This window comes from Erythrolamprus reginae, chromosome 8 (assembly GCF_031021105.1).
Source record: "Erythrolamprus reginae isolate rEryReg1 chromosome 8, rEryReg1.hap1, whole genome shotgun sequence".
NCBI classification, from domain to species: domain Eukaryota; kingdom Metazoa; phylum Chordata; class Lepidosauria; order Squamata; family Dipsadidae; genus Erythrolamprus; species Erythrolamprus reginae.
The window spans coordinates 41,805,732-41,830,026 of NC_091957.1; the positions used below are offsets into that span (position 1 = coordinate 41,805,732).

The window sequence follows — 24,295 nt, forward strand, 5'->3', positions numbered from 1 at the left end:
CTACTTCAGCTTCAACCGCAACAACACAAGAGCACGCAACAGATTCAAACTTAATACGAACCGCTCCAAACTTGACTGCAAAAAATATGATTTCAACAATCGAGTTATTGAAGCATGGAACTCATTGCCGGACTCAATTGTGTCAAGCCCTAACCCCCAACATTTCTCCCTTAGACTCTCCACGATTGACCTAAGAGGCCAGTAAGGGGCGTACATAAGTGCACTGGTGTGCCTTTCGTCCCCTGTCCAATTGTCTTTCCTTTCTCTCACTTATCATATATATTTTCTTTCTTTCATATATCCTCTCCTCTAAGTTCACTTTACCCTTATATATATTACTACATGTCTATTTTTCTTCCTATGTATTTGTGTATTGGACAAATGAATAAATAAATAAATAAAATAAATAGTTATGCTGATTCTTCACACACACACACACACACACACACACCATTGCAATACATTTTTTTCATTCCAGCAATCTTTCTTTGAGCAGTAGAGTGTTCAGAATAGGGATAAGGCTCCTTCCTCTTATTTTAATCTGGGACTAACAGGTTAGCCCTTCAGTAAAATCAGGAACTCTATAAACCAGGGGGGTTAAAACTCACGGCCCACGGGCCACATGCGTCAGATGCTAGCCACGCCCAGCCCTGTTTTAGCAAAGGGGGGAAATGTCATGATACATCACGTGATGACATGGCATCACAGGTTTGATCCCCCCGCTGTAAACAAAGTCTTCTAAGCCAATTTTCTTCAAGAAATTAGGTTTCATCCCACCAATTATATCCCACTTTGCAATGACAAGAAGTAACACAGAAACCCACAGAGAAGCATTAATGTTGTCTATCACCCTGGGCAACACACATCCATAGCTAGAGAAGGTAACAGAGAACTGGATAAAATAAGGTCTTGTCTGGAGTTGTTCATATCCTTGCTTTCCGGTGTGTCACAATAAGTAGAAGAACAGTTGTAGGAATTGGGTTCTATCTAGTGTAATAAAAAGAAGGCCAAGAGGTGATATGATAAATCCCACCTGAATGTGGGCTGGGTGTGGGAACAAAGCAGAGTCTGAAAGTTGGTTAGGCCAGCATGTTGTGCTATCTATCAAATCCGACTTCAAAATTTGCACAGGTGTTTTGCACAGCCGTATTCCAAGGGATCCTGACAATAAGCCAATGCCTGCTGAGAATCAAACTCCTTTTTTGAGACTTGGTTTTAAAACTTTTGATGGAATTATTTTCTTTTTTCTTCTTTGAAAAGTCACACACAAGGATAGGTGTTCGTTTAACCGTGAAATGGTCCCAAATAGGATGGCTTATCACATTTTGATAGGACTGGATGGCTAGAAATATAAATGAACAGGATGAGTCAAGTTTAATGAAAAGAAGGATTAGGGGTGACATGATTGCAGTCTTCCATTATCTCAGGGGTTGTCACAAAGAAGAGGGAGTCAAGCTATTCTCCAAAGCACCTGAGGGTAGGACAAGAAGCAATGGGTGGAAACCAATCAATGAGAGAAGCAACCTAAAGAAATTGCCTGACTATTAGAACAATTCATCAGTGGAACCACTTGCCTCCAGAAGTTGTAGGTGCTCCAACACTAGAGGTTTTGAAAAAAGAAATGGGACAACCATTTATGTGAAATAGTAATCTCCTGCTTTCGAAGGGGGTTGGACTAGAAGACCTCCGAGGTCTCTTTCAACTCTGTTATTCTGTTCTGTTCAATAAATTGAGGGAATCTGTTTGGTTCACATTCAATACATACCACGAGTTCACACTTTCTGGATATGATGGATGAACTTAACTTTTTGTACTGAAATGTTGGGATACTGTTTTCCAAGAGTCTTTTAAGCATATAAAATGATGGAAAGTTGTAACAAAAACACCCACGCATTGAGGGAAATTACCCATGACCAGGGGTGGGCAGCAGGCAGGATAGGTTGGAACGCAGTTCCACCAGTGGAAATGAAGATGCATGCCCAGTTCCAGCTGACCAGCGGCAGTCACTTCCAGGATTATAGGTCTCGGCTGGGCTCTCCTTTTCCCCCCGCTGCTGCATCTGCACTCCTTGCTTTTTTCCTCTTCCTTCCTTCCTGGCCTCGGAAGAGCTTCCCTCTTTCCTGCTCGGCTCCCCTCCAGCCTCACATGGCCACCTCCTGAGGCCAGGAAGGAGGAAACAGGAAAAAAGTGAGGAGCGTGCAGCAGCAGCAGCAGCAGGGAAAAAAAGGAGAGCTGAGCTAAGCCGAGCCAAGCTGTGCCAAAGCACTCTGGGCTGCGGTCTTTTTCCCTCTTGCGAAGCCCTCACAATGCCTTTTCTGAGAGAAAAAGGCATTGTGCGGCAATAATAAGCTTGTAACTCTCCCTCGTCTTTCCGATATTTTTAAATCCCCATCCTCCTCCTCGAAAAGCAGTAGCGAGACCAGCACCGGCAGGAGTTGCAAGGGGTCATTTTCCTCCCTCCTCTTTTCTCAACAGCTGATCAGCACCCATTTGCCTAGCTACCCAGCCTGAGGCAGGGGGCAACCCAGGAAGGAGAGCGCGGGTAACGCAAAGCAATTTGTCACCCCAGAGAGCGACACTGGTGAAGTTGTAAGTCGAGGACTTAACAGTTCACTTGAACAATGATGATCGTTCAAGCCCCTCCCACCTGGTCACATGGCCCGCAAGCCACTCCTACCCAGTCACATGACCCTTAAGCCACACCCACAAAATAAGCCACACCCCACAGCGTGACAGTAAAAAATTTGGCTGCCCTTTACTGCCTATGACCATAATGGCAAACCTATGGCATGTCTATGCGGAGCCATATCGGAGGGCACACAAGACTTGAAATGGCTCAGGAAAGGCCATTTCACCCTCCAGATGCTTCAGGGAACCCCAGAGGCAAAAAAAATATCCCCCAATGAACAAATCGGAAGTTCGGGAAAACGCACTTCCGGTTTGCCCATTGTGCTGTTTTTGCACTCAGGTAGCTTCCCTGAACCCTATGGAGTACAAAAAACAGCACAATGGCAAACCGGAAATGCGTTTTCCTGAATTTCCGGTTTGCCTATTTGGGCATTTTTTTTCACCTACAGAAAGGCCTATGCGCAGGCGCGGAGGGCAGCACGGGGAGAGGTGTGCATTTGTGGTGGGGGAGGGAAGGGGTGTGAGCACATGCATGCATGCTAGCACACCCCCACACCCCCTTTTGGCACATGAACCAAAAAAGGGTTTGCCGTCACTGACCTATGAATATATATATTAGAGAAATTCACGTGGGGTATAAAAATGGCATGTGGTTTGTAAGATGTGAACAAAAAGTGGCACGTGGATATCTGGGCAAGCTTTTAAAATGGAATTTGCAAACTGGCGCAGATCTAGAATGGAACAAATTAGACTGGGGCGTAGGAAGCACAAGAGATTCATTCATTCTGGTTATCAGTCAGGACTAGACAAACCCCACCTACACAGGGAATTTCTGAATATGTGTTATACGCAAAGTTTTCACATTTTTTTTGAAGGGTGCATGGTATGTCTACCCTAGTCTATAAAAACAGCAGAAGCAAGCGGTAGAAAGCTGAGTGGGAGATCTTTAGGCTCTAGAGATGACCAACCTTGGCAACTTGCGGACTTCAACTCTCAGAAATTTATTATTTTATTTATTTTATTTATTTATTTTGTCCAATACACAATGAGGGTTTTAGTGGGTATATATCTATATACACATAGTAAAATACATGATGAAGGTTATAGAGGAGATACTCATAGTAAGAAATAATAGAAAAGAAGGTATAGTAATAGAACATATCAATGAAAGAATAGAAGAAGAGATAGAGGAATAGAAGAAAGGTATAGGAGATATAGGAGAGCAATAGGACAGGGGATGGAAGGCACTCTACTGCACTTGTACTTGCCGCTTACTGACCCCTTAGGAATCTGGATGGTCAACCGTAGATAATCTAAGGGTAAAGTGTTTGGGGTTTGGGGATGACACTATGGAGTTTGGTAATGAGTTCCACGCTTCGACAACTCGGTTACTGAAGTCATATTTTTTACAGTCAAGTTTGGAGCGGTTAATATTAAGTTTAAATCTGTTGTGTGCTCTTGTGTTGTTGTGGTTGAAGCTGAAGTAGTCGCCGACAGGCAGGACCTTGTGGGCAAGACTTAGATCTTGCTTAAGGCGTCTTAGTTCTAAACTATCTAGGCCCAGGATTGAAAGTCTAGTCTCATAGGGTATTGTGTTTCAAGTGGAGGAGTGAAGGGCTCTTCTGGTGAAGTATCTTTGGACATTTTCAAGGGTGTTAATGTCTGAGATGCAATATGGGTTCCAAACAGATGAGCTGTATTCGAGGATGGGTCTGGCAAAAGTTTTATAAGCTCTGGCAAGTAGTGTGAGATTGCCAACATGAGATCTTTCAGGAGAACAAAAAAAATCTGATTTTTTTGTAACCTAAAATGAGCCACACACTGTTTTTACTTTAAAGGAAATGAAGTTAATTCTTGACTTACAACATTTGATTTAGTGACCATTCAAAGTTATTAATGGCACTGGAAAAAAGTGTAAAATCTCCATTCCCTCCCCACTCCAAGGGAAGGATACTGTAAAATTTCCATTCCCTCTCCACTCTGGGGTCAGAGGTGGTATTTGTCAGTTCTCTGAACTATTCAAAGTTTCTGCTATTGGTTCTCCAGAACCTGTCAGAACCTGCTTGATTTCACCACTGAAGTGCAGTGAATAGCTTAACAACTGTTAACAGCAGAAAAATTTAGGCTCAATTGTGGTTTGTAAGTTGAGGACTACCTGTATTCTATATCTTTAAGTTTTTAAAAGTTTTAAAAGTTTCTCTTAAAATCTGTGACAATTTTCGTCTTTCTCCTCCTTCTTATAGCAAGGGCACTTAGACTTATATACCGCTTCACAGTGCTTTACAGCCCTCTCTCAGGGGTTTACAATCAATCCCCCAAACAATTTAAGTCCTCATTTAATCGACCTTGGAAGGATGGAAGGCTGAGTCAACCTTGAGCCTGGTGAGATTCGAACTGGCAAATTGCAAGCAGTCGGCAGTCAGCAGGGATACCCTGCAGTACTGCATGCTAACCACTGCGCCACCATGGTAGAAGCTTATGGCCATACATATTTGGGGTTGATGTGCTTTGAAACGATTCCAAAGAAATGCTTCAGATTTTGCAAACACCTTCCTGCTATTAATTAAAGCAGCCGCTCTTCTTTAAAGCTTGGTATGAGCTTGAGAATAGAAGTAGCTGCTTTAAAAAGTCCAAACGAAGTTAACGTGAAACGGAAAAGAGATTTTAACAATCAACTAATCATCAACAACAGCCACCCTTAAGCAACAACACTGGGCCATTCTGAGTTTTTTTAAAGGCAGTGGAAGATCCTTCTGCTTGGAAAGACACTTTGGGATATTCTTCTGGAAAGCAAACCCAACAATGCACGCACGCACCACTCTGTTTTACCAGAAAGAATCTTTCTTGACAGTCCAGCTTGGAATAAGAGATAAAAATAGCCACCGAACGGGCAATTCCAGCAAAGTAAACTCTCTGTACATCTCAATCAGTGCTAAAAAAAAACCCCCTAGATTGTGCAAAGTTCAAGCTGCAAATTTAACAAGACAGCAACATTACCTTTAAAAACTAAGGAGAGAGAAGAGTTTTCAAGACTGTAGTTGGGTTTAATTAGATCCCCAAGAACCATAGGAGCGGGAAAGGAGTGACCCAGTGATGGCCTGCTACCGAATGGTAAGGTGCTACATTCCAGTGGCAATTTTGGGGATGCGCACATAGCTGCGTGTCCCTGATGCATGCTCGCACGAGATTTGGCTTCTGTGCATGTGCAGTAAGTGAAATCTCATGTGAAGATGCTTGCGTGATGAGATTTTGGCTATTTTCGCCATTTTTTTTGCTTCTGCACATGCGCAGGAGCAAAAATATTGGCAAAAATCACCAAAATCTCACTCTCATGCAAAATTTTGCTTGCTGCCCATGTGCAGAAGCCAAATCTTGTACTGATGGTCATGCACATGCCGACACGCATGTACCCACGACAGCCTCAGAGGGCGCACTGATCACGCCAAAGACAGCAGGACTTTGCTGGAGTGACCCAACGAGATCCCAAGTGAAGAAGAGTTGAAATCTCTCTCTCTCTCTCTCTTCCTCCCCCCCTCTCCCCCGTGGTGAAAAGGGGCGAGTACAAGTGCACTAGAGTGCCTTCCGTCCCCTGTCCTATTGCTCTTCTATATCTCCCATACCTTTCTTCTATCTATCTATCTATCTATCTATCTATCTATCTATCTATCTATCTATCTATCTATCTATCTATCTATCTACAGTGATCCCTCGGTTAGCGCGGGGGTTACGTTCCAAGACCTCCCGCGCTAACCGATTTCCGCGTTATACTGGATGCGGAAGTAAAAACACCATCTGCGCATGCGCGCCCTTTGTTCCATGGCCGCACATGCGCAGAAGGTGGAGCGACGCAAGTTCGGAGGCTGGCAATGCAATGGTGATTTTTCCGGGTTCCTCGCCGCTACCCACAGGGCAGCGCTGGTGGCAATGGCAATGGCAACCCTCCCTCCTTCCCTCCTTCCCTTCTCTCCCTCCCTCCTTCCCTCCTTCCTTCCTCTCACCGGCTTTCTTGGGGCAGCGCTGGCGGCAATGGCAATGGCAACCCTCCCTCCTTCCCTTCTCTCCCTCCCTCCTTCCTTCCTGATTTTGGCCAATCAGCAATCAGTATGACGTCATCGGGCGGGAAAAACCGTGGTGTAGGAAAAAAAACGCGGACTTATTTTTTAATTAATATTTTTTGAAAAACCGCGTTGCAGCGTTTCGCGCTAATCGAGAACGCGCAAATCGAGGGATCACTCTATCTATCTATCTATCTATCTATCTATCTATCTATCTATCTATCTATCTATCTATCTATCTATTGGATTTGTATGCCGCCCCTCTCCGGAGACTCGGGGCGGCTAACAGCAACAATAAAGCAGTGTACAATAGTAGTCTGATGTTAGAAACAATTAAAAACCCATTAATATAAAAAACCCAAACATACATACATACATACCATGCATAGAATTGTAAAGCCTGACGGCAGAGGTGGGTTTTAAGCAGCTTACAAAAGGCAAGGAGGGTGGGGGCAATTCTAATCTTTGGGGGGAGTTGGTTCCAGAGGGCCGGGGCCACCACAGAGAAGGCTCTTTCCCTGGGTCCTGCCAAGCGACATTCTTTAGTTGACGGGACCCGGAGAAGATCCACTCTGTGGGACCTAACTGGTCGCTGGGATTCGTGCAGGCAGAAGGCGGTCCCTGAGATAATCTGGTCCGGTGCCATGAAGGGCTTTATAGGTCATAACCAACACTTCCTATATTCCTATATCTCTTCTTCTATTCTTTCATTGATGTGTGTCTATTACTATATCTTCTTTTCTATTATTTCTTAGATATATTTTACTATGAGTATCTCCTCTATAACCCTCATCATGTATTTTACTATGTGTATATAGATATATGCCCACTAAAACCCTCATTGTGTATTGGACAAAACAAACAAACAAACAAACAAACAAACAAATAAATAAATAAATGCTCTCAGTTTGCTCATGCCCATCGGTCTTTGGAGAGCCGGTCTCCGCTAACCCACTGCCATTTGGGTTCTTTTACCCTCTGAACACTATTACAGCTGGGATAATTATTACTGTGTTTATCTCTCCCTTTGGGACTCTAGCCAACCGATAAGACTCTCTCTGCTCATTCCGGCAAAGACATTTAGAGACTTTGATTTTATTTGAAACAACTCTACTTTTAAATATTCCTTATATAAAGTAAACCCTTTATTATGTATACCTGGTGGTCTGCATTGGATTTCAGGGTGGGGACTTGGTGCTAGAACATAACAGGTATATATCTTACTTCAGATCGTGCAGAATGCAGCTGCGAGAGCAATCATGGGCTTTCCCAAGGTAGTGCCCATGTTACACCAACACTCCGCAGTCTGCATTGGTTGCCGATCAGTTTCCGGTCACAATTCAAAGTGTTGGTTATGACCTATAAAGCCCTTCATGGCACCGGACCAGATTATCTCAGGGACAGCACGAATCCCAGTGACCAGTTAGGTCCCACAGAGTGGGTCTTCTCCGGGTCCCGTCGACTAAACAATGTTGCTTGGCAGGACCCATGGGAAGAGCCTTCTCTGTGGCGGCCCCGGCCCTCTGGAACCAACTCCCCCCAGAGATTAGAATTGCCCCCACCCTCCTTGCCTTTCGTAAGCTGCTTAAAACCCAGGCATGGGGGAACTGAGATACTCTTTCCCCCTAGGCCTTTACAATTTTATGCATGGTATTTCTGCATGCATGTTTGGTTTTATAATAAGGGTTTTTAACTGTTTTAGTATTGGATTATTGTTATAAGCTGTTTTATTGCTGTTGTTAGTCTGCGAAGAGGGGCGGCATACAAATCAAATCAAATCAAATCAAATCAAATCAAATCAAATCAAATCAAATCAAATCAAATCAAATCAAATCAAATCAAATCAAATCAAATCAAATCAAATCAAATCAAATCAAATCAAATCAAATCAAATCAAATCAAATCAAATCAAATCAAATCAAATCAAATCAAATCAATAAAACAAACAAACAAACAAACAAACAAACAAACAAATATCTGGCTTCGTTAAGTTCTATAGAGTTCACAGAATCTTTGTTTTGGGAGAAGAGGAAACAAAATGCAATTTACACTTTGAAAAAGGACTCAGAAAACAGGCAGCTTGGAGAGTTTGGGCCTTAAGGGCCTTAAGAACTCTTCCACATCTTTGCCAAGGAGATTCCACTGCTGATATGATCCCGAAGAAATACCACTCTTGGAGTATGAGTTTCTTTCGAGCGAAGATGATTGACTCCCCAGAGTTGGAGCTTCTTCAGAGTCCTAGTTGAGGAAGATGCAGATCAAGCAGCCGGTTCAAACAGCATCCAAGCCCCCCCCTCACACCCCCCCCCCCGACTAAATAATGAAAGGCTCTGAAGAGGGTGATCAGGGAAGCAGAAGAGATTAGAAAAGCAGAAGGGAGGAAAAGGCCTAAAAATAGGAATCAATCAGTCACATTCTTCTCCTTTCCCTCCCCGTCCATATGGATTTGCATTGTTCAAAATCAGATAATTAAAGAAAGGCTGTTGAGGGGGAAGGAATCGGAGCCAGTTCATTCAGAAATGAGCAGTTGGCTTTGGATTTTGCTTCGGAGGCTGGAACTCACACAAAAAGGAACACAAGTGCGTAGAAATGCAGAAGAGCCAAAAGTTAGCAAAGAGAGTTCAGATCTTGCCCACCTGTTGACAGTTAACCGGTGTTGGAAGAAATCAGTGAAGGACTGCAAAGTTTTTTACTACCACACTGTGGCCGTGGCTTATTTTGTGGGTGTGGCTTACCAGTAGTGATGGCCGAACCCAACGGTGTTCGGGTTCGGCAGGTTCAGATGAACTTTACGCAAAATTCGGCCGAACCCGAACTGAACCCAGACTCGAACCCAAACAGGGAATCCCTCCTACGAAGAGATTCCGGGGGCGGAGCTTTGACGTCACCGGCAGGTTGCTAAGGACCCCAAGGTGATCACTTCCTGGATTCCATGGAATCCAGGAAGTGATCACCTTGGCATCCTTAGCAACCTGCCGGTGACGTCAACGCTCCAAATGCTGAACACAATCCCAAACTTTGCCCGAAGTTTGAAAAAAGTTCGTGTTCATGTTTGGCATACTGAACACCGCAAAATTCGGTACAGACCCAAATTGTGCGGGTTCGGTTCGCCCATCACTACTTACCAGCCATGTGGTCAGGTGGGAGTGGCTTGAGGATCATGTGACTGGGGTGACTTAAAGGTCATGTGACTGGCTTAAAGGTGGCCAACTTGATGTCACTCATGTCAAGAGTTTGGGTTTGGGTTAGGGTGCCTGGCGTCTCCTCGTCTCAAAGAGATACAATTTAATTAATAATAATTTAATAATAATAATTCATTAGATTTGTGTGCCACCCCTCTCCGAAGACTATCTATTTACTATTACTGAACATCTAAAATATACTATTTAATTCTATATATGTATATAGGCCATATGTGTACATACACATTACATCAGTGTTTCCCAACCTTGGCAACTTGAAGATATTTGGACTTCAACTCCCACAATTCCCCAGCCAGCATTCGCTGGCTGGGGAATTGTGGGAGTTGAAGTCCAAATATCTTCAAGTTGCCAAGGTTGGGAAACACTGCATTACACACAGGCACACAGAAATATACGTTATCTACTATATAAACTGTATGTGTACGTACACACACGCATGCACAGCTCATGTAAAATTATACACATTGAACCTCATTTACTGAGATAGGAAAACATACCCAGAGCCCAGAAGGGAAAAAAAGAAAAAAAAAGCAATTTTTTTCTACCGGTTCTGCGTACTTGACCATACCCGTAGGAGTCCATCATTGAAAGAAATATCCATATGGTTCAGTTCCAAGCCAGTCTCCAAAGACACTGGAAACATGGAGGCTGATCGGAAAGAAGGTTCAATGGTGAACAGAACCACCAAGAACTTGTGATTCTGGGTACTGACTATATGGAGCTGGCAGTGAAGGTTGTTTATACTTTCTCTTGAGCTTTGCACTTGAGCTTTCTGTTCCTGTGTAAGAGCATGTATCCTATTGGCTGTTATAGGGGGTCATAGCCAGCGGTGGGATTCAATTTTTTTTATTACCAGTTCTGCAGGCGTGGCTTAGTGGGTGTGGCAGGGGAAGGATACTGCAAAATCCCCATTCCCTTCTGACCATCTGGGATTCAGGAGGCAGTCAGAGGTGGTATTTACCAGTTCTCCGAACTATTCAAAGTTTCCATTACCGTTCTCTGAACTACTCAAAATTCCTACTACCAGTTCTCCAAACTACTTGCAATTTCTGCCACTGGTTTTTCAAACTACTCAAAATTTCTACTACCAGTTCTCTGAACTATTCAAAATTTTCACTACTGGTTCTCTGAACGACTCAAAATTTCCACTACCAGTTCTCCAAGCTACTGAGAATTTCCACTACTGGTTCTTCAAACTACTCAAAATTTCCACTACCGGTTCTCTGAACTATTCAAAATTTCCACTACCAGTTCTCCAAACTACTCAAAATCCCCACTACTATTTCTCCAAACTACTCGCAATTTCTGCAACTGGTTTTTTGGACTACTCAAAATTTCTGCTACTGGTTCTCTGAACTATTCAAAGTTATCGCTATTGGTTCTCCAGAACTGGTCAGAACCTGCTGAAATCCACCTCTGGTCATAGCTAACTATGTAGGTTGTCTGAGTTAAGCTTAGTTGAGGTCTGGAGCAGTGATGGGCTACCAAATTTTTACTACCACACCATAGACATGGCTTATGCATTTTGTTTCAATATCTTTCAGTGCAAATTGGGTACTCTGGGGTGGGGCTCCAAATTTTGCTACCGGAACTGCATTCCTGACTGTTCGCATAGAAGCCCATCACTGGTCTGGAGGGCATGATGCAACTGATATTATGCAATGAAGGAGCTTGATGTTCTGAAAGGCTGTTGGGCAATTCCTACTATGGCTGAGGGCCAATCCCACCTTTGTTCAGAGACAGACTTTGCTGCAGGCAATAATAGATTATCAAAATCTGCACTTCTAACACTGCCCTAGCTCTTTATCTGCTTGGAAGGAGGGGAGGGGGCAGGGAGCTGAGTTTCTGTCTCCCTTAAGATTTTTACTTTTCCTCTAAGAGAAATATTTTACCTTGCCTTTTTAATTGTTCTGCCCGTGTGTTTCAACCGCCTGTAATTACAGGGTAATTAGTCCAGGAAGATAGACACCACACAATATAAGGAAAACCCAAATGTTTTTATAAACAGAACAACAGAAACAGCTCCCTTTTTAAATGTCAAAGGTATTTTCTGGTACACACAAGGCACAGGTTAAATGCAATCCAATTTCTCACCCAATAAGTGGGAAATTGAGTCCAATTCTAAAGTCCAGAGAGTCCACACACAATCTTGAATAGCACAAAAACCACGATCTTGACGAAACAATGAATCAGATAAACTGCCATGAAGCTAAAACACCAGGTTGCACTTTTATCTGTAGCACTAATTACAGCAGCCCCACCCAACCACAGGTGGCCTCATTTTCTCTTGTAATAATCCTTCAGTTGTTGTCTCCTATGCATCACTCTATGCATGCGTGGATGTGTCATTAATTCTTGTTCAGAATCCAAGGATGATACAGATGATTGATCTCCTCCTGGGTTGTCTGCCAAACTCCCCTCTTCCCTGTCACTCACGCTTCCTTGGTCAGAGGAGACTTCGTCGGCAGATTCCATCAGGAGCAAAACAGGCCTGCGGCATGTGGATGTTTCCCCCACATCCACCTGCACATTCCTTGGGGCAGGAGCTGGGCCAGAGCTAACCACAACATTAATATTTCACAAAATATTTCATTGTTCTAAGAGAGGGGTGGGTGCTCACTTTCTACACTGGATTGCAAAACAATGCTTACTTGATAAGAAAGCTCTGGGCAGCTTCAAACCTTGGACCCAAGAGTGTATAGAGCAGACACCTTCAGATTTCTACAGGAAACAGGAAGAGGAGCATATAAAACCCCGAATGTGTGTTCTTGCTGTCAGTTAACCACAGCAAATGGTAGGGTGGTACACAATGCCTGTAAGTCAAGATAGTTAGGCTGTGGTTTTTACTTCCCTGCCTGTTGCCACTCAAGTGGTCTACCGTAATTGACTTTCCCCCTTTTTTTTCACTGCGCTGGATTACGTAGACATTTTAGTAGTAGATTACAAATAGTCTACATTTAGTCTACATTTATAGAAGACGAAATAGTCTACATTTAGACTATTTGTCAAACTAAATACACCATTGGATAAAAGCCCACAAAAACAGAGGACATAGAATCTAAAAAGCCTGGAAAGTATTTATTGGTGATTCAATGTTGTTTGATTAGAGAGGATTCGACCTGACATGATAGCAGTCTTCCAATATCTCAGGGGCTGCCATAAAGAAGAGGGAGTCAAGCTATTCTCCAAAGCACCTGAAGACAAGAAGCAATGGATGGAAACTAATCTTTCTAAGCTAATATTTCACAAGAAGAGTCCTCCACTCCTCTGCTCACAACAGAATACCTTATTCCACCAGACTTGAAATTTTGGGCTTAGACAATTTAGAACTACGTCGCCTTCGATCCGACCTAAGCGTAGTTCATAAAATCATCTACCATAATGTCCTACCTGCCAATGAATACTTCAGCTTCAACCGCAACAATACAGAAGCACACAATAGATACAAACTTAATGTAAACCGTTCCAAACTCAATTGCAAAAATACAACTTCAGCAACAGAGGGATCAATGCCTGGAATGCATTACCTGACTCTGTGGTTTTTTCCCCAAACCCCAAAAACTTTAACCTTAGACTGTCTACAATCAATGTCCTCACCCCATTCCTAAGAGGTCTGCAAGGGGCGTGCATAAGCGCACTAGTGTGCCTACCGTCTCTGTCTCACTGTCTTATTGTCCTCATTTATCTGTACTTCGCTTATGTTTATGTTTATAACTATACCTGTTATCTTACACATGTTTGACAAACAAATAAATAAAATAAATAAGACCAAAAAAAATAATAATCAAGGAGAGAACCAACCTAGAACTAAGGAGGAATTTTTCTGACAGTGAGAACCAGAATAACTCCGGGACCGCCTTCTGCCACACGAATCCCAGTGACCAATTAGGTCCCACAGAGTTGGCCTTCTCCGGGTCCTGTCGACTAAACAATGTCGTTTGGCGGGTCCCAGGGGAAGAGCCTTCTCTGTGGCGGCCCCGACTCTCTGGAACCAGCTCCCCCTGGAGATTAGAACTGCCCCCACCCTCCTTGCCTTTCGTAAACTCCTTAAAACCCACCTCTGCCGTCAGGCATGGAGGAATTGAGACATCTCCCCCGGGCCTATACAATTTATGTATAGTATGCTTGTGTGTATGTCTGTTTTAATAATGGGGTTTTTATAATGTTTTTTAAATTATTAGATTTGTCATAAATTGTTTTATTTTCTTGTGAGCTGCCCCGAGTCTACGGAGAGGGGCGGGATACAAATCTAATATATTAATTAATTAATTAATCAATGGAATGGCTTGCCTCCAGAATTTGTGAATGCTCCAGCACTAGATATTTTTAAGAAGAGATTTGAAATGGTAAAGAGTTTCCTGTCTGAGCAGGGAACTGGTTTAGAAGACCTCCAAGAGACTTTCCAAGTCTATTATTCTGTTTTGTTCCTAGTTTTACACTCTTTTATCTTTCTCCTAAGATAAATTCTACATAGAACTTGAATAAAGAATTTTAAAAAAAAATCTCCTCCCCTTTTGTACAAAATGCAAGATTTTCTCGTTAGGGATCAGACCTAATTGCTTGCAAGGGGCTTTCAAAATTTGACCCAAGGTCTTTTGTGCTTAAATAAATCTTTTGATTGCCTAGGTTTGGTGGAAATCCGAGACTGATTATTTCTTGTTGTTTTTGAAACAGGGATTCTTGATCTAAGCAACTTGTTGACTCGGGGTTCTAAGTGACCAATTTCCAAGCCTCTATACAAACGGCATATTTAATTCTAAAAAAACTCAGCCCATCCCAAACCACCTTTGCGATGAATTGCAGCCCATGTGAAACTGAAGAGCGAGCGCTGAAAAAAGACTGGCTTTGAGAAGAAACCACACAATGATTTCAAAATAAACACAGGATTTTTTTTTTCTATGCAAGCTGGGTCCGTTCTCATAAATGATAAATTTGCACGCCGATCTGGCTGATTAGTCATCCCCAGGCAGAAGCCACATAAAGAAAATAATGGGGGGAGAAAGATGAATATTATAAGCAGCTGCTTTTCAAAGCGTGCGCCTTGTTTGAAATCTTGAATGCTTACCTAATTGTACACTTCGCTACGCAAGATGCTCTTTTCAGTTTGTCAGAAAGCAGCTTTAAAATGAAAGCCTGTGCTCCCCAAAAGGACTCAAACTGCCAACTCTTCTATTCAAAGCGTTTAGAGTTCAGGCTAATTATGCTGCGTTCACTCCGTGAAGAATAGGGCCAAAGGAAGAGAGAATTCTTAACGGGGCTGGCAAGTGGCAACAATAAAGCACAGAACTTGCTTACATTGTTTGCAGCAACATCTGCCAAAGCATCTGCATTGTGCCTCGGCAGAAATGCTACGAGGAAGCAACTCCGAAGAGCTCAGGGAGACAACAAGAACAACATCAAAAGATCGACATCATTTGAAGAAAGCTGGTTCCGCACTGGACAGCATTCAAAGGGCGGTTTGGAGTTTATCTTCTTGTGACTATGTAGAGATGCTAAATATTTGCCCTGCTTGACTCCTCTCTCGGCTCTGCCAATCCCTCTCCTACAAATATCATGGGTGTCAAACTTGGCATCAAGTTGCTGTCATGGGTCGTTTCGTGACCTTTTCCCCTTTGTGGAGCTGGGGTGGGCATGGGAATGTGTGTGACGCATTTGACCCGCGGGCTGTCAGTTTGACAACCCTGGTATAGGCGGAACAGATTAAGTGGCCTTTTATTCTATTGCTTGGGATTCACAGATAGGTCAAGGATGGTCCAGGATGGTGAGTGGTCGGGGTGACAACGGCTGTATGAACCTCCTTGTCATCCTTGTCAGCCAGACCATTCACCATACCGGACCATCCCTGACTCACTCACTCACTCATTCATTCATTCATTCATTCATTCATTCATTCATTCAATTAATTTATAGGCTGCCCTTCTTGCAGACTTGGGGTGGCTTACAACAGTAAAAACACAATTAAAATTTTAAATACCCCAATAGATAAATAAGAGCAAATAAAAAGTTTAAAACCAATAAAACAACACACAATCATCAATCATACATACTAAATTATCCCCTGCAGTGATTCAATTAGCAGCCATGGCAAGGAAGATCGTATAAGGTGCAAAACTCGCTTAACAAATGCCTCGTTTCAAAATAGAAATTTTGGGATCAGTTGCGGGTGTAAATCGAGGATTGCCTATACTTTTGAAAAGAACTGCGCTAAAATTAGGAAGAGCTATATTCGAGAGAACTTACATTGGAGGAAATTGAGTTAAAAACAACAACAATGGAAGAAATCTTCCCATTAAAGAAGAAAAGCTGGTTGATTTTCCACCTCTGAGAAATTTTCTTCAGCAAATTATATTAAACAGTTCCACAACTTAATGGAAGACACATCAAAGTCTTTGAACTTTAGAAATGTAAATTATATATACAGTGGGGGAAAAAAGTCTTTAGTCAGACACCAATTGTGCAAGTTCCCCTACTTAAAAAGATGAGAGAGGCCTGTAATTGACATCATAGGTAGACCTCAATTATGAGACACAAAATGAGAAAACACATCCAGAAAATCACATTGTCTGATTTTAGAACGGCATTTGCATATACTCTGTGTGTGTGTGTGTGTTTTCTGTTGGATCACCATGGTATATTGAAGGTACAAAGCTGAAGGGATCAGATCCTGTGGCCTAGAGGAGTGTTTCCCAATCTTGGCAACTTTAATATATTTGGACTTCAACTCCCAGAATTCCCCAGCCAGCGAATGCTGGCTGGGGAATTCTGGGAGTTGAAGTCCAGATATCTTCAAGTTACCAAGGTTGGGAAATACTGGCCTAGAGGTTAATTCTCTGCCTTATAAGGCAGAAGCTACAGGATCAAATCCCAGTAAGGGTATGGCTAGCTGATGAGGACAGAACAAGGCCGAAATAGTGCTATCCTAGTCTCCTTTAATTTTAAAAATTCAGCAAAAACATGTGATACACACACACACACACTGCTAAAAAAATAATTAAAGGAACACAAACAATACAATATAACTCCAAGTAAATCAAACATCCGTGAAATCAAACTGCCACTTAGGTAGCAAGACTGATTGACAATCAATTTCACCTGCTGTTGTGCACATTCAACTTTGTACAGAACAAAGTATCCAGTGAGAATCTTTCATTCATTCAGATCTAGGATGTTTTATTTGAGTGTTCCCTTTATTTTTTTGAGCAGTATATAATCCCAGAAAACTTTAAAAGATTGGAATATATTGCCTTACTAATGTGCATAGTAAAAAGACGCCATGTTATGTTGATTCACACATCTCTAATAAACCGTAGTCTACCATTTTTATTTTTTAATTTTGCTAAGAATAAATCTGTCCTCACAGTGTTTTCCAGTTTGACTGATGAGTGTCAAATCACTGGGAAAACTGACAAGCAGAAGAGAGAGTGTGTATTAAAATGGTCTTGAATGTAATTCGGTGTTATTACTGCCTGACAAAACCCATCCAACTTGGACTTTTTAATATCAAAGTTATTGCAGATCTCTAATGGTTGATCTCTACCTTGCTTTTTTTCTCCTCGGTGACCATATTGCATGCACTCATTTTCAGGACTGAAAAGGTGCCGTTTGAGGTTTGGAGAATTGGAAAGTTATATACAGTGGTACCTTGTGATATGAACCCCTCGCCATACGAACAATCCGAGATACGAACCCGGGGTTCAGAAATTTTTTGCCTCTTCTTCCGAAATTTTTCCGACTTACGAACCCGCCGCCCGAATGCCGAACCCGGAAGTTCAGCAAAAGTTCAGGTTCGGGTGGCCGCCGAGAAGCCCCACCGCCCAGCTGTTGCTTTTTGAAACAGCCAGGGGGCTTCTCGGCATCCTCCCGAACCCAAATGCCAAACCTGAACTTTTGCCGAACTTCCGGGTTCGGCATTCGGGAGGCCACCAAGAAGCCCCGCTGACCGGTTGTTGCCTTTTGAAACAGCCGCGGGGCTTCTTGGCATTCTCAAGAACGCCGAACCCGGAAGTTCGGCAAAAGTTCGGGGTAGGCATTCGGGTTCAGGAGGACGCTGAGAAGCCCCGCCGCCTGGTTGTTAGCTTTTCAAAAGAGCTTTGACGTCACAAAGACATCCTTCCTGGCCGACCGAAACGTGGCCGGCCAGGAAGGATGTCTTTGTGATGTCAAAGCTCCGCCCATGGAATTCCTTATTGGGATTCCCCACCTCCTTTCCAGCCTCCCGACCGGCCCAACAACTCTGCGGCTCTTTTGAAAAGCTAAAAGCTGGGTGGCGGGGCTTCTCGGCGGCCTCCCGAACGCCGAACCCAGAAGTTCGGCAAAAGTTCAGGTTTGGCGTTCAGGTTCAGGAGGACGCCGAGAAGCCCCCCGGCTGTTTCAAAAAGCAAAAGCCGGGCGGCAGGGCTTCTCGGCGGCCACCCGAACCCGAACTTTTGCCGAACGTCCAGGTTCGGCATTGGGAGAATGCTGAGAAGTGCCCGGCTGTTTGAAAAGGTGACAGCCGGGCGGCGGCGTTTTTTTGCGTTTTTTTTTCTTGCACGCATTAATTCATTTTACATTGTTTCCTATGAAAAGCAATGTTTCATCTTACGAACTTTTCGCCTTACGAACCTCCTCCAGGAACCAATTAGGTTTGTAAGACGAGGTATTACTGTATTTGAAAGGAGCCCCAAAAGTAATCAAGACTCATTGGGCAGTGGTTAGGCTTCAAGGTTTAGTGAAAATGGTCTATATCCATGATGGCAAACCTATGGCATGTGTGCCACATGGAGCCACATCTGAGGGCACCTGAACTGTTGCCCTATGTCAGTTCCAGTGCACATGTGTGGCTGACCAGCGGATTTTCAGTCTTTTGGAGGGTGGGGGAGAGGCCATTTTTGCCCTCCCCAGGCTTCAGGAAAACTTCCAGTCTGTGGATGGCGAAAAATGGGCCCAGTTGGCCTACTGGAAGTTCATTTCTGAACTTTAGGTAGGCCTGCTGGGCCCGTTTTTTACCACCCACAGAATCTGGAGGGTTCAGTGAGGCTTGCACTCATTCACAGGGTATGGGGGAAAGAGCAGAGGGGGGGGGGCGCTACCTGAGTTTGATACCCCTGCTCTAGGCCCTTACATGGTTGTTATTCTGCTTATCAAAATTGGGCCATATTTATAGATCTATCTCTGATCTCTAGTAGTGCTGGGCGAACCCAATGAAGTTCGGGTTCGGCACCTGAATTTTAAAAAAAGTTCGGGTTTGGCACCCAAACCCGAGCCCGAACTTTTGCCGAACTTTCGAGTTCGGCGCTCGGGAAAGCACCAGGAAGCGCCGCTGCCCAGCCGTCACCTTCCGGAATAGCTGGGGCACTTCCCATTACTCTCCCGAACCCGAACTTTTGCCAAATTTTTGGGTTTGGCATTCGGGAGACCGCCGAGAAGCGCCCTGGCTGTTTCTGAAGGTGACAGCTGGGCGGCAGCACTTCCCAGAACAGCCGGGGAGCTGTCGGATGGTCAGGAGGGGCAAAAGGAGGTGGGGAATCCCACGAGGGGATTCCAGGGGCTGTGCTTTGACGTCACTGAGACGTCCTTCCTGGAGTCCCCGTTTCAGCCGGCCAGGAAGGACGTCTCAGTGACATCAAAACTCCGCCCTTGGAATCTCCTCATGGGATTCTCCACCTTCTTTTTCTCCTCCCGACTGGCCGACAGCTCCCCGGCTGTTTCTGAAGGTGACAGCTGGGCGGCGGCGCTTCCTGGCGCTCTCCCGAACCCGAACTTTGCAGGTTCGGTTCGCCCAACACTAATCTCTAGTTTGACAATTACGGAGAAGTTGAGCGTTCTTTTAAAATGCTACTGCACATACAGCTGCATTGAAAGTCGAGCAGAATTGCCTGACTCATTCATTGAAAAACCCATGCAATGGGTCATAAGCAGTAAACTATTTCTCTAAGGAAAGCAGTTTTGAGGGATTTACCTTTCTCATAGCTGTACCTCCTTGGCGCTCTGCAGCAGAACTGACATACCTGCAAAGAGATCATGGGAGAAATGATTTCAAAACCAGAAACTGAACGAATAATAAATGCCATTTATACTGGTTACAGTGACAGGTGGCAGAAATGCCTTCTGGCACCATGAACTATGCTGCCTGGCACCTCTCTCTCTCTTTTAAATTAAAGTTTTCTTTTATTTGAACGAACATTAAAAACATTGGACACGGTGTGACCATCCTGTTTTGGTCATTTCTTTGCATAATATTTATATAACAACAAATACAGTTATTGTTCAATGTACATTACTATTTTGGTCTTACATATACAGTGGTACCTCTGCTTAAGAACTTAATTTGTTCCATGACCAGGTTCTTAAGTAGAAATGTTCTTAAGTAGAAACAATTTTCCCATAGGAATCAATGTAAAAGCAAATAATGTGTGCAAACACCATTAGGAAAGAAATAAAAGCTTGGAATTTGGGTGGGAGGAGGAGGAAGAGGAAGAGGAGGAAGAGAGTCGCTGCCGAAGGAAGAAGGTGAGGTGGGGGGCTTGAGTACCACTTGTTGGGGGTCAAGGGAAAGGGAGGGTCTTGCCTTCTCTTTCTGCTCAAAATCCCCATGGACAATTGGTGGGCCACTGTGTGACATAGAATGCTGGACTCAATGGGCTTTGGCCTGATTCAGCATGGCTCTTCTTATCTTCTTATGAGGGGAATCAAAAAAATCCAAAACTTTAAGGCTTAAAAAAAAAAGATGCTAACGACGTTTCCAGCTTTTACTGGCTTGCAAGCTCTTTCATTGTTACTCTCTCTGAATAAAGTTTCTTAAAGCCCTAACCGGGGGATAAAATAATGTGCTGAAACTGACCAGACTAAGGACGCTAGCTAGATGAATATCTGGTAAACATATTCTTTTCCCTATTTTCCTCACACAAACTAAGGTGCGTCTTATACTCTGGTGTGTCTTATACAGTGATACCTCATCTTATGAACTTAATTGGTTCAGGGACGAGGTTTGTAAGGTGAAAAGTTTGTAAGACGAAACAATGTTTCCCATAGGAATCAATGGAAAAGCGATTAATGTGCGCAAGCCCAAAATTCACCCCTTTTGCCAGCTGGAGCACCCGTTTTTGCGCTGCTGGGATTCCCCTGCAGCATCGCAAAAAAACAGAAGTCTGGAGGTGGTGTTTCCCATAGAGGGGAGCCTCAGGGGAATCCCAGCAGTGCAAAAACGGGCGCTTCACTGGCAAGGGAAGTCCGGAGGTGGGGTTTCCAGTGAGGGGAGCCTCAGCGAAATTGCAGCATCGCAAAAACATGGAAGTCCTCGAAACCCCACCTCCGGGCTTCTGTGTTTTTGTGATGCTGCGATTTCGTTCAGGCTCCCCTTGCTGGGAAACCCCACCTCCGGACTTCCTTTGCCAGCAAAGCACCCATTTTTATGCTGTTGGGATTCCCCTGCAGCATCGCAAAAACACGGAAGTCCGGAGGTGGTGTTTCCCATGGAGGGGAGCCTCAGGGAAATCCCAGCAGCGCAAAAACGGGCGCTTCGCTGGCAACAGAAGTCCGGAGGCGGGGCATTCCAGTGGTGGCAGCTTGGGTTTGTAAGGTGAAAATAATTTGGAAGAAGAGGCAAAAAAATCTTAAACCCCAGGTTTGTATCTCGAAAAGTTTGTATGACGAGGGGTTTTTAAGACGAGGTATCACTGTACTCCAAAAATGCAGTAAATAGTTCTCAGTTCTAATACTGCTTTATTGACTGTAAAACATGAAGACTTCTAGAGCCTCTGTTTGTTCATCTTTTTATTTCCTCTTGTGGTCAACCAAACACTAATCTCACAAAGAGGATATAGGCAATAGCCCTTTCCCAATGTTGTGACTTAATAACGGGTGTTCAGAGCATGTTGTTGAGATCTTAAGTTCCCAATAAACACCCACTATGATTATCTTCTGGTATCTTCATATCTCACAATTTCCAGGCCCTCTGTAAAGTCGGCTTGCCTGCTGAAGGCAAACTGCCCTCCCCTAGTGGGCCGACCTCTAGGGAGGCACAGGATGCCATAATTGCCACATCAAAATGAAGCAACGGAGAAAATTTTCTCAATGAGACAACCTCTATTGTATTGAGATCGCTCCTTTTATTGTATTTTACTTTTCCTGACATGTGGTACAGAATAACCAATTCGTGAATGCCAAATACATTAAGCCATCCCCCAACTACCATTCACTCTTGCGCTGTATAAGGCAACCTCCTCGTGACTTCCCTATAGATAATTAATGGAAGCTCCATTCATTGCCTTTTCCTGGATTGTGTGTTTACTGATGATTAGCAAAGGAATGAAAGTAAGGCATATATTTTCTTATATGGAAGTTAGCTATACGTTATCTTCATGCTGTATATCAAGTTAATTATTTTCCACGTGGTCATGGATTCTGCAGCTTGCTTACTCAGCCTGGACTTTGCTGCCTTTCCATAGAGGAAGAATAAGGTATATACAGCACTCATTAGGCTAAAACATCACCCTTCAGCAATATTCTATCCCAAAGTTCAGTGCCTAAAAACCTATGATTACAACAGCCTACAAATCAATTTCTGGATTCTATTTATAACATGAATCATTTTAGGCACCTCCATTAGGTTTTCTTTAAATTGCTTTTTATTTCTTCTTAAAACAAGACGGAAAACCTTTGCGGAGCCCAATTATTGAAGAAAGTTCTTTATTTTTGATTTTTGACGATTTGGGGAATACTTAAAGTGTGTGGAATTCCGAGGCTCAGGATCAATTTTATTTCATGTATATCTCTAAGTGTCTGTTTCTGTCTCTATCTACAGCGCTGAAAATTAATGATTCTGCTGTCAAATTTTGGCAGACTAATCATGAATAAAGGAGCCACAAAGCGTGAACTTTGTCCACCTGCATCTCTGAATGCTGCTGAGATTTTTCATGCCCCTCCAGGCTTGGTGAGATGGGTTTCTCCTAATTCTATGCATTGCTCTAACTAATCTGAAACTTGTCAGTTCCAATGTTTCTCCACATTTTTTATGATCAGTGCCCATCTGGGCAAAATCCTGTTGAGGCAAAGGTTGAGTCTGTGTTGTGAAACCAGAACACAGAACTGAATTCTTGCAAGAGAATCACGTGGCGGTTTTCTTTCCCTATCGAGAAACCCCTGTTTAGATTGTCAGTTGACCTAATCAACCATAACTATAGAATGTGTCCACAAATAATTTCAGACATCATCCTTTCCCCACATGGGGAGCAGAGAAGCATATGGAAGCTACAGGTCTTAAACAAATGCAAGGAACTACCCTGGGTTTATACTATTATGTGACAATCTAGGTAATTGTGGCTATTTTGTGGTTAAGTCTTAGGGAATACTCAGCTCTTGTCTTATCATATGGTATGAAGCAGACCATCTTGCTGTCTATGGAGATTTTCAAGCATTCAGGTCATGGTTGCCTCAAAGGTACTTTTTTCAAAAGGCAGCAAGACTTTTCTTTCTTTCTTTCTTTCTTTCTTTCTCTCTCTCTCTCCCTCCCTCCCTCCCTTTCCTTTGTTCCTTCATTCCTTCTTCTTTCAATCCTTTCCTCTTTCTTTCTTTCTTTAATTTTCTTTGTTCCTTCCTTTGTTCTTCTTCTTTCTGTCCTTCCTTCCTTCCTTTTCCTTCTTTCCTTCCTTCATTTCCTTTGTTCTTTCCTTCCTTCTTCTTTCAATCCTTCCTTCCCCTTCCTTCTGTTCCTTCCTTCCTTCCTTCCTTCCTTTTCCTTCCTTCCTTCCTTCCTTCTTTCCTTCCTTTTCCTTCCCTCCCTCCCTCCCCTTGACAATTAGAATAATCAATCAATGGAACGACTTGCCTCCCGAAGTTGTGGGAGCACTAGAGGACTTTAAGAAAAGATTGCACAACTATTTGTCTGAAACAATATAGCATTTTCTGATTGAGCAGGGGGTTGGACTAGAAGACCTCCAAGGTCCCTTCCAACTCTGTTACCCTGTGAACAATGCTTGCGAAGAAAGAAAGACAATAAAGATTTATACAGCTATAGACACAATAGGGTCAGAGTGGATGCAATAAAGCGTTTTGTTTTCCTTTGTCCTGCTGTTACTCAAGGTCATCCCTTGAAATTGGGTGATAAGAGGTAAAGTAACACCTTGCGCAACACAGTGATGGGATTCCCTTTAAGTCCTCAGCGTGCATGAACTTAATGCTCTGCCATCCAGCTCCTGTGCTCTTCATTTTCACAGCTCCTGCAGAGATCCACACGTCCTACCTAAACAGCAGAAGCCATTTCAGAGCCTGCATCAAATCTAGAAAGCTGCTGGACTTTGACTTATCATTTCAGCACAGGACGTGGCTGTATGCCATGCCAGAAGGGTCCAAAAAAATCCCCCAACCCTCTTTTCCTCTCTCTGTTTTTTTTTTTTGGTGGGCATTATTGGCTTGAACAGCAGGAGAGCC

At 43.4% G+C, this 24,295-nt stretch overlaps 1 protein-coding gene across 1 annotated transcript in view; it reads right to left on the bottom strand.

Annotated features, from left to right (window-relative positions):
* Positions 1-24,295, bottom strand: part of LOC139171704 (connector enhancer of kinase suppressor of ras 2-like) — a 290,698-nt gene that overhangs the window by 19,919 nt on the left and 246,484 nt on the right. The window contains exon 14 of the mRNA XM_070760142.1: positions 19,827-19,875. Coding sequence (XP_070616243.1) covers positions 19,827-19,875 — 49 coding nt within the window. The remainder of the gene's footprint in view (positions 1-19,826; positions 19,876-24,295) is intronic.